This window comes from Nicotiana tomentosiformis, chromosome 4, assembly GCF_000390325.3.
Source record: "Nicotiana tomentosiformis chromosome 4, ASM39032v3, whole genome shotgun sequence".
In the NCBI taxonomy this organism is placed as follows: domain Eukaryota; kingdom Viridiplantae; phylum Streptophyta; class Magnoliopsida; order Solanales; family Solanaceae; genus Nicotiana; species Nicotiana tomentosiformis.
This window is the reverse complement of record NC_090815.1, coordinates 76,314,916-76,330,710: the sequence shown is the minus strand read 5'-3', so window position 1 is coordinate 76,330,710 and position 15,795 is coordinate 76,314,916. Positions and strand designations below refer to the sequence as shown.

Sequence of the window (15,795 nt, the reverse complement as noted above, 5' to 3'; positions counted from 1 at the left end):
AAAAGACAATGTTGTTAATCAGTTCTTAGTCAAGGTTAATCAGGGTCCTATTAGAATTGTAAATGAACAAAACAACCAGATAAAGAATCACATCAAACCTGCCTATGTTCACACACATCCAAAAGTATCAACAAACTTTGATAAACCTACCAAAACCATAAATCCCAAACAACCAATCCACAAATCTGATGAAGTCTCTGATAACACTCGCATACAAGTTGCACCAACAACAGACCAAATTAATAAAACCCAGAATCCCATAGTACCACCACTTCCCACTGTCACTCATTCATATGCTACCAAAATGAGAGCCAAATTTCCTGAAGAAATAATTCCTATTGAGTTCACTCCACAAAAGATCACTACCTAACAAGGTCTGCCGGCTGTTGTTTTCAAAAAGGAGGACTATATGATCAAATTGGCTACCAGATGCCAATACACTATGGTTGGAAAGTTTTCTAACACAATGCCCAGAATGGAGATCTTAAGGAGAAGTTTTATCACTCAAACAGAGTTGGTGGGAGGTGTGAATATTGCACACTTCAACTCCAAGACTGTTTACATAGATCTGGACAATGAATACGACCATGTAACTATATGGAACAAGCAATATATGTATATTCAGGGGAAAATGATGAAAATTGAGGCTTGGTCTCTATTATTCAATCCTAATGAAGACTCATTAATAGTTCCCGTACGGGTAGTCATTCCAGAACTTCCATGGCATTTCTACTACATGGAGATACTTACTCCTCCCTTATCATCTGTTGGCAAAGCTTTGTTTTTGGATTTGGCTTCTTTTTCAAAAACAAGAGGTAGTGTAGCGAAGGTCAAAATGCATATTGACCTAACCAAGAAAAGACCCTCACATGTTTGGTTAGGATTTGATGAAGATCAAGATGTTAATGGGAATGGCAAGTGGTTAGAAGTTCAATATGAAAGTGTACCAGATTATTGTTTATACTGTAAACACATTGGTCACTTGTCACATACATGCCCAAAGAAACTGAATGATAAGGAAATAAAGAAGAGAACTGGAGCCTTCATGGCCTCTAAGGAAATGAGTTTAGAAGAAGAAGAAGGACCATCAAGTGGTCAAACAGTACCAAAGCAACTAAACCTATCCAAACAGTATCAAAGGCCTGAGCAGAACAATGACAAGAGTAATAATCAGATCAACAATGAGCAGGTAGGAGAAGTTCACCAAAATGCAGGGGCTGACCCTTCAAACAAAAACTAGCAAACTCAGAAGAAGAAGCATTTCAAAGGAATACAAAACCACACCAAGAAATCACAAACAATTTACATTCCAAAATAACAGAACAATCAACAATCAGAAACACTAGCAAAAGATTCCAGTATGCTACAAGCTTCAGATACTATCTCCAACAATCATGTAATTACACAGGAGAGGAATGATGCTCCTGTGAATCAGGGCCAGTCCATCCCTCATAGTCCACCTATTAAAAAGAGGAAATGAAGAGAGGATGATCAGAAGAATGCCCAAGTTGAAAAGTTGAAGGATCAAACATCTCCTGCAGCCATTTCTCAATCAACAAGCAATTTAGGGGATGATTTTGTGATTCAGATTCAGTCCACTCCTAACATTCCTACTACTGAAAGTACTGAGGGAAGGAAGAATGTTTAGGTAACTGATCAAGTTGAGAATCTTGATAAACAAATTTCATCTGCAACCATTGATTAATCGATTGTAATCCAAGAAGAGGCAGAAACTTATGTGATTCTTAGCTCCAAGGATGTTAATCATAATGACAAGACAGTTGAAGGAGCTTCTCCTCAAATTCCTGAAGATGTGGCAACAAAATCAAAGAGCAATCCTAGTCAGAAAAAAGAAGACAAATGAGGAAACAGAGGGGTGCTACTATATAAGCTGCACCCCAGTAAGCAGTATGAATCAATCCTTGGCTCATCAGGCTTTTACTGATTCTGATCCTCATAGTACTCAAGTTAAGATCCCACCTGATATTAGGATGAACGAGTCAGCCTCTACACCCCATGTTGAGGAAGTTTCACAGGCTGCACATTTACCTTCTTCAACAGAAACTAATACTTAGAAAACAACTACTCTCCCACCTGTATAGTTTGCCCCAGATACTGACCAACAGGTTAGAATGGTGGAAGATGAGTACAATCACATACAATCTGAAGATGAAAGAATTTTTGGTGATGAGGCAGGTGATGAACATAGTGATGATATGGAGGCAAATGACACATGTACACAGCTACTCAATGGTATCAACGGGGCTACTGGATTGGAAAATGTGGTTGATTCTCAGGGCCTGTCACATAGAGGTAACACCTCTCATTACCTCACCAGAAGCAAAGCAAGAAGTTCTAAAGCAACACCAAAAATACCAACTTCTAAGCAGTTTTTATGATTAGCACAATCATATAGAATGCAAGAGGTATCATAACCAAATGCGCCATTGAAAGACTCAAAACCTTTAAGCAACTTCACAAATTATCCTTTATTGAAGTTTTGGAACCATTCCTTGATGACACTCCTGTCAATCACTATAGACTCTAGTTATCCATGCAAAACTCATCCTCCAATGTCAACAATAAAATCTGGGTATTCTTCGATCAAGACTTTATAAGCAATGTTATTGATTAGGATGAACAACTGTTGACCATGGAACTCCAGGACTCTGAAGGAGAGAAACCATTTCAGATCACCATAGTCTATGCCAAATGTAAAGTAGCACCGAGAAGACCTCTTTGGGAGGTATTAAAGTAAAAGTCCATGATATGCACAATTCCATGTTGTGTCATTGGTACATGCACAATTCCATGGTGTGTCATTGGTGACTTCGATGTAATAACATCCATAGAAGAAAAAGTTGGAGGCCTCCCTTACTAGATGAACAAAATCCTAGATTTCCTAAGCATGATTAAAGACTGTGGTTTAGTGGATTTAGGTTTCTATGGCAGCAGGTTCACCTGGTCTAATAGAAGGGGTCAATGCTCTATAGTGTGGAAGAGATTAGACAGAGGTCTGTTCAATGATAACTGGCTGATCTCCCACCCTGCTACAACTATCACTCATCTATCTTCAGCAGGTTCAGATCATAATCCTTTGCTTATGGAGATGAATATGAGACATGATTCTGGCAAAAGATGCTTCAAGTTCCTCAATTGCTGGGTTGAAAATGAGAGCTTTATCCCACTTGTGTAGGAAGTTTGGGATAAAGAGGTCAATGGCAATGCTATGTGGATATTCCATCAGAAACTTAAAGCATTGTCCAATGCTTTAAGTGTTTGGTCCAGACAACAGTATTGGAACATCTTCCATAAGGCTAAAGAATATGAACAGAACCTAAAGTAGGCTGATATGAATTGGGCTCAGACAAATGATGATACTGACAGAGTAGCATATCATGAGCTTCATGCTCAATATGTGAGATACATGAAGCTAGAAGAATCCATCCTGAAACAGAAAACTCAGCAACAATGGTTTAGAGATGGGGATGCTAATTCCAAATATTTTCACTGTTTGATTAGAGGCAGAAAAAGGAAATTGTTGATTCACAAAATCAAGGATGATGATGGGAAATGGATTCAGGGTGATGAAGCTATAGGTGCAGCAACCTGCAACTATTTTCAAAATCTCTTTACCCAAACAGGAGGTGCCATCAGAGAATACCTATTGTACTGTATTCTATCCATGATAACGAAGGAAGATAATGAGCTAATGTCTAAGGATCCAACTATGGCAGAACTTAAAGAAGTTGTCTTTTCCATGAACCCATACAGTGTTGCTGGTCCAGATGGTATGAGTGAAAAATTCTTCCAATCATGTTGGAACATTATCAACTCTAATCTGTTGAATGTGGTTTTGTCTTTCTTTGGGGGTGCTACTATGCCAAAATATATGACTAGTTCCTGCCTAGTCCTACTGCCCAAGGTGAATTTCCCAAATTCCTTAACAGAGTTTAGGCCAATTAGCCTCAGCATCTTCATCAACAAAATCATCTCCAAAGTTATAAGCTCTAGGTTGGCTCCTATCCTTCCTAGCATCATTTGTGCTAATCAGACATGCTTTGTTAAAGGTAGAAACATTTTAGAAAATATAATACTGGCACAAGAGATTGTTCATGGTATCAAAAAATTCAACATTGGATCAAATATGGCCATTAAGCTTGACATGACTAAATCTTATGACAGAGTTTGGGTTTCACCTACATAATGCTGAGAATAATGGGCTTCAATGAGATGATCATTGACATGATTTGGAGAACTATGTCCAACAATTGGTACTCAGTCATTATTAATGGTACCAGATGAGATTTTTTTCAATCAACAAGGGGTCTGACACAAGGAGACCCTTTGGCCATATCCTTATTCATCATTGGTGTAGAACTATTGTCCAGAATGCTGAACAACTTAACCCATGATTAGTTCTTCAATGGTTTCTACATGGAAAGAAGAGTCCCACAGATCAATCACCTAAGATTTGCTGATGACATTATAATTTTCACCTTTGGGGCCAGAACTTCTTTACAGAAGATCATGGAGATTCTCATTAGTTATGAAGAGAATTTTGGCCAACAAAATCAACAGACAGAAGAGTCATTTCATAACTGTCCCTTTTGCTTTCAACACTACAATGAGGAGTACAACAAGTAACTGGTTTAAACAAGAAAGAATCTCTTCTCACATACTTGGGATGCCCACTTTACACAGGTAGAATAAATATTGCTCACTTCAACTTCATTGTGGATAAAATAGTTAACAGAATCAAAGGCTGGCATAACAAAATTCTTTTCTTTGGAGGCAAGACTACTTTGATCAAGAATGTGTTACAGTCAATACCCATACACCTTCTGTCAGCTCTTTCTCCTCCTAAAACTGTCTTGAAACAAATCAAAAGATTAGCTGCTACATTTTTTGGGGAGTGAAGAATGACAAAGCAAAATATCACTGGTCAACATGGCAAAAGTTATCTTTTCCATTGATTGAAGGAGGAGTTAGTTTCAAAACAATGGAAGATGTTTATCAATCCATAGAATACTAACAATGGTGGCTATTTAGAACCAAGAAGTCATTGTGGAGCACATTTCTGAGGGCCAAATATTGCCAAAGGTCAAATCCTATATCCAAGAAATGGAATACTGGGCAGTCTCAAGCCTGGAAGAAAATGATGCTAAAAAATAAAGAGGTTGAGAAACACATTCTTTAGAGATTGCATTCTGGCAACTGCAGTTTCTGGTGGGATAATTGATTGGGCACATGTTCTCTTGCTACTTACAGAACTAAAGGAGGCAGACATGAAAATATTCACGTGGCTCACTTCTAGGAGAATGGTAAGTGGAATCTACAGGAACTGAACATAGTGGCCCCAACTCACAAGATTCAAGACTAAATGCAAACTCCCATCTACTACAAGCCACAATCCCAGGATCAACCTATATGGATACCCACAGTATCTAGAAACTTTACATGTGCATCTGCCTGGGAAGTATTAAGGAAAAAGAAGCATCCCAATTTTACCAATAAAATGATATGGCACAAAAAAATGCCCTTTAAATGGTCCTTTTGCCTCTGGAGACCTCTTAGAAACAAACTACCTATTGATGAAAGGATTAGTTCCTTTGGAAGTATTATTGCATCAAGATGTGTATGTTGTACCACACCTACAGATGAGTCAATAGAACATATTTTCATTCAAGGCAATCTTGCTAAGACTGTGTGAAAGAAATATGGAGATCCAACTGGAATTAAAACTGATAATTTGCCTCTCAGATAAATCCTGATGAATTGGTGGCTTTAGAAGAATAACAATGAAGTGCAGAAGTTGAGCCTAGCCACTATACCCATTATCATATGTTGGAATCTATGGAAAAACAGATGTAGTGCTAAGTATGGTTCAAAGACCTCCACCATAGCCAGAGTAATCTTCTCCATCAACTCTGATGTACATCTGCTTCTCCACACTAATATTTCTACTATTAACTGGCCTTATAGATGGGGGAGTCTATACTCTATCATTGAGAATATCAAGCATCACACTACTATCCATCAGGTTATATGGACTAGACCTAAGGTTGGTTTTGTAAAAGTTAACAGTGATGAGAGTGCTTTGACCAACCCTGGGAGGATAGGTGGTGGTGTCATTATCAGAAATCACTTAGGTGAATTCATTCAGGCAATTGCATTCCTATTGGATGAGGGTACCAACAATTTGGCTGAAACTGAAGTTGCATCCATGGGCATTCAGTGGTGCATTGCTTATGGTTACAACAAAGTGCATTTGGAAGCAGATTTTGAGTTATTGATCAACTGGTTAACAAGAAATAATGATCCTCCCTGGGCCATCAAGATGAATTTGCAGAAATTGAGAGCACTTTGTCTCCAGTGTGAGGAGGTCATATATTCCCAGGTTTACAGAGAAGTCAATACCCCTGTTGATTCATTGTCCAAATTCAGCCATGATCTCAATCCATTAACATACTTTCCCAACACTTCTGATCTACCTCCTCATATCAGGGGCCAAATCCAGCAAGAATTTTTGGGGACCCCTGCTTTCAGACCCAAAAAGGTTCAAAGAATCATTACACCACCACAATTGGCTTCCACTACTTCTCATGGTCATGGTTATGGTCAATAAAAATAAAGTAATGGTAGCATACCACTTTGTCCAAGTGAACATCATGGAACATCATCACAGTATCATGAGTAGGAAATGGCAACACCTTTTGATAGTCTCGCTTTCATTAACTTATTTGTTTTTATGTACAAGTACTAAGGGCATACTCATAACATTGATAGGCCTCCAAGTCATGGTATTAGCACCTTGGGTGCTCAGTCTATTTAAGGTCTTTCAATACTATAAAGAGTGGTGGTCTTTGGAGTTGTTACATGCAACTATCCTTTATTGTAGGTAATGGGAAACAACACACCAACAAATATCAGCACAACACTCTAATATTAGTACACCCTCAGTAGCCTGTTGCAATAGCCTTACTCTATTTCAATACTACTATAAACACACTAAGACCTACCCCAACTTCAGGAGATCCAATTCCATTCCATAGCTAGAATCCCACATATCACACCAAATCCTAGAATCCACAAGAACCCTGGAATATTGTTGCATACCCACAGTCCTAGTCTACGTTTCCAACATAGGATCTCCACTCCCTAGTTGATGTTATTTTGGACATAGGGTCTCCACTCCCTAGTCTCTTTTCCAACATAGGGTCTCCACTACTTAGTTGAAGTTATTTTAGACATAGTGTCTCCACTCCCTAGTCTGCTTTTCCAACATAGGATCTCCATTCCCTAGTTGATGATTATTTTAGACATAGGGTCTCCAGTCCTTAGTCGCTTTTCCAACATAGGGTCTCCACTCCCTAGTTGATATTTTAGACATAGGGTCTCCACTCCCTAATCGCTTTTCTAACATAGGGTCTCCACTCCCTAGTTGACGTTTTTAGACATAGGGTCTCCACTCCCTAGTCGCTTTTCCAACATAGGGTCTCCACTCCCTAGTCGCTTTTCCAACATAGGGTCTCCACTCCCTAGTTGATATTTTTAGACATAGGGTCTCCACTCCCTAGTCTCTTTTCCAACATAGAGTCTCAGCTCCCTAGTTGATTTTATTTTTAGACATAGGGTTTCCACTACCTAGTTGATTTTATTTTAGACATAGGGTCTCCATTCCCTTGTCTACTTTTCCAACATAGGGTCTCCACTCCCTAGTTGAAGTTATTTTAGACATAGGGTTTCCACTCCCTAGTCTGCTTTTCCAACATAGGGTCTCCACTCCCTGGTTGATGATTATTTTAGACATAGGGTCTCCACTCCCGAGTATACTTTTCCAACATAGGGTCTTCACTCCCTAGTTGATGTTATTTTAGACATAGGGTCTCCACTCGCTAGTCTCTTTTCCAATATAGGGTCTCCACTCCCTAGTTGAAGTTATTTTAGACATAGGGTCTCCACTCCCTGGTTGATGATTATTTTAGACATAGGGTCTCCACTCCCAAGTATACTTTTCCAACATAGGGTCTCCACTCCCTAATTGATGTTATTTTAGACATAGGGTCTCCACTCCCTAGTTTCTTATCCAACATAGGGTCTCCACTCCTTAGTTGATGTTATTTTAGACATAGGGTCTCCACTCCCTAGTCTCTTTTCCAACATAGGGTCTCCACTCCCTAGTTGATATTATTTTAGACATAGGGTCTCCACTCCCTAGTTGATTGTTATTTTAGACATAGGGTCTCGACTCCCTAGTCTCTTTTCCAACATAGGGTCTCCACTCCCTAGTTGATTGTTATTTTAGACATAGGGTCTCCAATCCCTAGTCTCTTTTCCAACATAGGTCTCCACTCTCTAGTTGATGTTATTTTAGACATAGGGTCTCCACTCCCTAGTTACCTTTTCCAACATAGAGTCTCCACTCCCTAGTTAAAATATTGACAAATTAATGGGTAAGGAATAACTATTATTTAGTTATGTGATGGTTTTGTGTATACAACAAAAGAGGTTTGCTCAATATGTACAAATTACAATTCAATTAACTCACTACGTGCATATAGTTTAATTTTCTCTTGTTGAATGAAATTATCACCTGTGAACACCTAATTTTTACTATATTTGAATTTTTATCACCTTTTACTATGTAAATATTTCTAGAAATTTAATATATATATTTTAGCTTTGTGACATTTTTTTTATATATAGGGTAAAAATTAAAAATAATTTAAAAGGTCAATTATTATATTAATATTATTTTTATTTTTATTTTAAAATAAAATAAATTAAAAACCCAAAAAAAAATATTTTTTTATTTTGAAACATATTTCGGATTTGAATAAAAAATAGGAAAAGTAGAAGTATAGAATTAAAAAGTAAAAGTAAAGGTAGCTAAAACTTTTTTAAAAAAAAAGTAAAAGAGAGTGGAAAATAAAAAAATAAAAAAAGTGGAAAATAAAAAAAAAGTAAAAAAAGCGGGAATTTAAATATAATAAAAGTAAAAAAGTGAGAAATTAAAAAATAAAAGTAAAAGAAAGTGGTAAATTATTTTATTTTTAAAATAAGAAAAATGGGAAGTGGAAATTCTTTTTAATTAAAAAATAATAAAATAATAAAATAATTAAATAAAACATCTGAAAAAATTCCGAACATTTTTCTATAAATAGAAGAGAAATGTGAGGAGAAAAAAAGGGAGAGAGAAAAAAAAGTAGAGGGGAGGGAATTGAGAGAAATTTATTTTTCTTCCTCTAGGATAAGGGAATTTCTACTCGTGTCATTCTTTCTTCGTCTTTCTTTCGAAAAATCCAGCAAAAGCACCCCCCAAAAACAGATTTAAACCCAGCAAAAACAAGCCACTAAATCACCGATTTTGCAAGGTCGATCGGGGTTGCAAGTCGGGATTTTTCGTTCGAGGTTCCGTGGCTGGTGAAAGCTCCAGTCAACACTCGTCGAATTGTTTAGCTCTCTTGTAATTTTAACTCTGTTAATTTATATCAAAGGTCCGTTTGTTTCCCTTTCTTCACTGATTATTTTGTCCATTTTACCTTCTTGTCTGTCGGTGTGATTATTGGGTAGCATGAAGTAGTAGTTCACTCTATTGATATTTGGATCATTTGAATCTAATTGTTTCCTTATTCATATGTTTATTGGACCATGATGTTAATTTTAGAGTTGCAAAGTTTTGTTCTAGGTTGATTTAACCGGATAAAGAGTTTATTGAATCACTGTAATTTGGCTTGTTTACTAATTTTGTTCATGAGATTGTGGTGTCATTGGTTTTGTTTAAGAAACGTACAGAATATGGGATATTGGGTTGGATAATTTGCTTGGGGCACGAGTTATTTCTAAGGAAATTGGTTTTTGGGCTATTGGAGAAAAAAAGATTTTAGGCAAAAAGATTTGTCTCATCAAGCCCAAAGTAATAAATAACATAGCTGGCCCATCTTTCTCTAAGCTAGCCCACTTTTATATAAATAATAAATTCAATTCTTTCACCAATAATTCCATAATTCATGACCTTACAACAATTTTGAAATAGTTTGAGTAAACAACTTATAAACATCATAGCCTGCTTTAGGCGCGTTAAAATAAATCATCGTGACTGTGGGTACGGTTCCCGTGGCATAGTCATGATACGTAAATCCCAACTCAAGTGCGCGTTCACGCGACTTGAACACAACTTCAAATAATAATAAAATAAATATTTCATAGATTGCGGATGTATTTCACGCGGAGTGATTTGCGATGTGTGCAAAAATGACAAGTGCGCGACATCGCGACTTGTTTAAATAAATTTCATAAATACTAAAAGTGCTAAAAATAATTAAAAGCGGTTAAAAAGTAAAAATACATAATAGGTTGTAGATATGTAATAAATCAGATAATTAAGCCAGGTATTACTTGTTAAGCGACCGTGCTAAAACTACGGAACTCAGGAGTGCCTCACACCTTCTCCCGGGTTAACAAAATTCCTTATCCGGTCTTCTGTGTTCGCGGACCATAAATAAGAGTCAATTTCCTCGATTTAAAATTTTAAAATAAATCGGTGACGTGGTGACGTGGGATACCCTAACAATTATTTCAAGTGGTGACTCTGAATTAAATAAATAATCCCATTTCGATTAATGTCACTTTAATTGCAAAAACTCCCCTATCCCACGGGAAAAAGGAGGTGTGACAGCTCTGGCGACTCTGCTGGGGATCAAGAACCCAGAATCTCTGGTTCAGGGTTCAGAATTCGAGCTTAGATGACTTTTATACTTGGCTTTTGTTTATTATCTTATTTTTACGTGTTTGAACCTAATGTGCTAAATGCCGCTTTTTACCGCTTTGATATTTTGTGAACTGTATATAAATTGTTACGAAAACCCTTCTTCCCTATGAGTCTTCTAAATCTTCTGGGAAGCGTGCGCTTCGCGTGGCTTCTTTTCTGTTAGAGTCATACCCTAATTTTAGAACGAGGATCGGACAAGTTACAAAACCGGTGAAGCTTCTGTATTCCCGGTACACTGCCCCCCCCCTTCCGGCTCGAGTTGTCCGCTTGGGTAAGCCAGGTCTAGAACAATACACCAAAGATTTAAACTTAGAACGACATAACCTCATGCCGAATCCCTAGTAGGTACGTTTGTTTGTATCACGTGCATTTGACTTTGGGGACTCAACACAGGGGTTGAGTCAGTCTAGGATAGGTGTATCCAAATCAAAAGACTATCCTGATGCATTTTTATGTGCTACTAGTGCATTTATTTGCTTCGGCTTGTATGTTGACCGGTTTCTAGAATAGGGAAAGAAAATCAAGAAAACCAAGAGTGAGGTAGGAAAGAAAAACGCTTGGTTCTGAAAATTCCGGTATTCAAAATATCCTGAAACTCTGCCGAAATTTTGAAGAAAAAAAAAAGAAGTCATTTCAAAATAAGTCATATTTTCCTATGCGTCAAAACTTACCGAACTACGCGGGTCTGATTCCCACCGGATGTGAGATACGTAGGCAAACCTCATCGGTTCCGGCCCCAATTTTCAAAAACAAATTAAAAATATTTTCCCTTTCCTTGATTCCCTCTTTAGAATTCTTTCCTTAGAAAATCCAAAAATATTTTCCTTCTTTTCCGAAGTTTTTTATTCGAAAAAAAAGAACAAAAAAAAGCTTCAAATCAAAATCCAAAATATTTTTTTCCTTCTTTAGAATTCCTTCTTTTAAAAAATAAAATCCACAAAAAGAAAAAAGCTAAAAAAATATATTTAAAAGTCTTTATATAAAAAAAAATGGGTCAGTCTATTCCCGATCTCTCGAACTACGCAAGATCTGTCAAATGGCGCGAGCAAGCCGCCAGGGTAAAGCCTCAAATGGACGAAGCAAAAATGGTTATGGTCTTCCTATAGGCCCAAGAGGCGGACTACTTCCAGAACATGATGTCCGCTATGGGTAATCCGTTCGTCGAGGCTATCAAAATTGGAGAGATGATCAAAAATAATTTAAAAACATGCCGAATCTTGAGTCATGTTGCCTTTGTGGCCACATCACATGCCGTTATGAGTGGTTCGGGGGTTTTGATGAACAAAAACGGGAGAAAAGAGGGAGCCATGATGGCTTCAAGCTCGAGGGGGCCTCGCATGTCATTCAACCAATCATATATGCTTCTTAAGGTCCCAAAATACTATTATCCCCATCAACATGCAGCTTATGCCATGGCACCGCCTCCCTATGCGGTGATGAGCGTGCAACCTTACACGCGGCCACAACATTATACACAAAATCGAGCTCCGCCTCCCAGAAATGCTTGTCCCTACGAAGCTCCATATAATCCCCAACCAAATGTTCCTCAATACAATCCTCTCCAAAGAGAGCCCCATAGAAGAAATCAATTCACCCCTATTGGTGAATCATATTCAAGTTTGTTTCAAAAGCTAATCAGGCTAGATCTGCTGCGGCCGGTGGCCCCGAACCGGCCAAACCCCGAAACCCCTCGCACCAAGCTGATGTTAGATGTGAATACCACACTAGAGCAGTGGGGTATGATGCAAAGGACTGTTGGACCCTCAAAAGGGCAGTTGAAGAATTGATGATCCAGCATTGAAAGCCACAATAGCCATTGTCGCGGCAGAAGAGAAACCTAAAAACGGGCGCCAAACCTTAAAAGTTCTCTGTCAGATGGGTGTCTCGGTAGCCAGTCTTGCTATCTTTTCTGCGTCCAGATTATTTCAGGGTGTAATCCGAATATTTTACTTTTATTGTCTTACTTTCTGATGTAAACCCTTCTATCTTTAAAAATTAAAAAAAAAAATCAAACCAAATGAAATTAATATTTTATTGTCCAGGAGTGTCTATTTTCTTAATCTTTCCACCTTCCTTATTCTCTTTTCAGTTCTGTTAATGTAGATTTTAATAACATGACATGCTTGCGGACTTCATGCCCAGATCCTAAAACGCTGTCAGACCTCGAAATAAGGAATCAAGAAGCAGAATGTGTTGAAGATAAGGCTTGTGAGAAAATAAATAAAGAATTGGAACAGTAGGCCTAAGCCAAGTCCGAATGAAATTGGAAGAAGTTGAAATTTCCTCTCTTCGGATCATTGTTGAAGCCGAGATTGAGGATAAAGATTGGGTCAATAACCGATTGGAACAATTGACACTGATTGATGAAAAATGATTGGCTACAATTTGCCATGGGCAGTTGTACCAACAAAGAATGGCTCATGTATATAATAAGAAAGTGCGGCCCAGGAAATTTGAAATAGGACAACTCATTCTAAGACGTATCCTCCCACCTCATGAAGAAGCTAAAGGAAAATTGGCTCCAAATTGGAAAGATCTGTATATTCTAACGAGAGTATTGTCAAAAGAGAGCGTTGTACCTGGGAAGCATCGAAGGAAATATCCCTGAAACAACTGTCAACATGGATGTAGTCAAAAGGTACTAAGTTTTACCCTCTATGTAGCATTAATGTTCTCTGATTGGGATGACGAAGGCTTTCATTCTTTCTATCCAAATATCATTAACCCTTTTGCTAACTCTTTGAGCCGGTTACCTTTATTTGATTACCCTATTTGGAACCTGAAGGAGTTATTAGGAAAAAAACAAGAAAGAAAAAGAAAAAGAAAAAAAAATAAAGAAAAAAATAAAAAGAAAAAAAAAGAGAAAAGGGAAAAGAAAAAAAATGAGAAAAGAAAACAAAACAGAAGAAAAAGCAAAAGAAAAGAAAAACAAAAGAAAATCAAAAACAAAGTTCTTGAACTACGTTTGACTTGATTCCGAAACGATACGTAGGCAGCCTCTCTCTAGGGTTCAGTCACACCAAAATAAAAATTCAAATTCCCCCAAAAATAAAACTGGGCAGATGATATAATGGCTTGGTGATGTTTTCGCCTGAAAGGTTCCAAGGTTGTAATTCAGTCCAAATTCTTTTTACCCAAATCCTTTCAAGTCCTACCGATCAATCGGTGAGAATGTTCAAAGATCAGAGAATACAGCTACTTGGATCTAATGCAATCAAAATGAGAGAAATAAAATGAGAGAGTCTTATTGGTAAAAACCCTCACGGGCGCCGTAAGGCGATGGTAAGCAGAGAAATTGAAAATGAGAGAGTCTTGTTAGTGAAAACTTGCAAAGAGCACTATAAGGCGATGGTGAGAAGAAAAATGAGAGAGGTGAGCTAGTGAAAACCCGCAAAGGGTGCCACTGATCGAAAAGAGGATCCTCACAGCCATCGGCATCGACAAAGTCCTAGCAAGGTTTCTTGATTTTGAGGCATAAGTTGTGATGAATTTCTAAGAGTTGGACGGTTTACACAGATCAGGCATCCAGTCCAAGAGGCATGTCATGTTCATTGAAGTCCGCATGCACTCCAGATAAGTCCTTCTTTCCTTTCCCCAAAAGGGATACCTCTCGTCCAAATTCATTTGTCCATTCCGTTGTTTGTTTTTCTTTAAATCCCTTTCGGTCTAACTCTGTTCCGAAACTAAGACAAAGAAGGGATGTCAAGATGGATTTACAGGATTATCGCTTGATACGATCTAAATATGCAAAAAAGGCACCCAGCCTCGGCAGGGGCATCAAGTCGACTCCGACTGGCCATGATGGTCGATGCCTCGAAATCAAAAACTCTTGAAAGAAGAAAATCAAAGTCAAATTCCCACAAAGGCAAAATAAAGTTGAAAAGGTTAAGTCCCACGTGACTAACCATCATGGTAAAGTTTTGGAAAATCCAAAGGTTCTCCGGGGCCAAAAAATAAATCGGTCTTCTGGAAATAACCAGTTGCAGTTGAAAGTATCATCAAATGAATCGGGCCGAGATTAAATGATTGAAACACTCAAGGCCGCAAAACCAACCACCGTTTCAAACGGACAAATTGTTCTTTGTTTGAACCACAGGAAACAGGTGTAATCCAAGGCAACCTTGCAAGAAGCATGTGCAACAAAAAAAAACTCGCACAATGACTTCAAAAAGGGAAGTTTTCTCCAAACTCTTTCCGGCATTTTACTCATTCTCTTAATAAAATGATGAAAATGAAAAGAATGAAAAAGAAAGAAAGCTCCAAATCATGGTAGCATAGGGTCTCCACTCCCTAGTTGATGTTTTAGACATATGGTCTCTACTCCCTAGTCGCTACTCCAACATAGGGTCTCCACTCCCTAGTTGATTTTATTTTAGACATAGTATCTCCACTCCCTAGTCTATTTTTCCAACATGGGGTCTCCACTACCTAGTTGAAGTTATTTTAGATATAGGGTCTCAACTCCCTAGTCTATTTTTCCAACATAGGGTCTTCATTCCCTAGTTGATGATTATTTTAGACATAGGGTCTCCACTCCCTAGTCTACTTTTCCAACATAGGGTATCCACTCCCTAGTTGATGTTATTTCGGATATAGGGTCTCCACTCCCTAGTCTCCTTTCCAACATAGGGTCTCCACTTCCTAGTTGATTGTTATTTTAGACATAGGGTCTCCACTCCCTAGTCTCTTTTCCAACATAGGTCTCCACTCCCTAGTTGATGTTATTTTAGACATAGGATCTCCACTCCCTAGTCTCTTTTCCAACATAGGGTCTCAACTCCCTAGTTGATGTTATTTTAGACATAGGGTCTTCACTCCCTAGTTGCCTTTTCTAACATAGGGTCTCCACTCCCTAGTTGTCTTTTCCAACATAGGGTCTCCACTTCCTAGTTGCCTTTTCCCACATAGGGTCTCCACTCTCTAGTTAAAATATTGACAAATTAATGGGTAAGGAATAACTATTATTTAGTTATGTGATGATTTTGTGTATACAACAAAAGAGATTTGCTCAATATGTACAA

At 38.0% G+C, this 15,795-nt stretch overlaps 1 protein-coding gene across 1 annotated transcript; it reads left to right on the top strand.

Annotated features, from left to right (window-relative positions):
* The first annotated feature begins 475 nt into the window (after positions 1-475).
* On the top strand, positions 476-1,240 carry LOC138909971 (uncharacterized). Its single transcript, XM_070201188.1, has one exon. The coding sequence runs from the start codon at positions 476-478 to the stop codon at positions 1,238-1,240; it is 765 nt and encodes a 254-aa protein (XP_070057289.1).
* Positions 1,241-15,795: the final 14,555 nt, after the last annotated feature.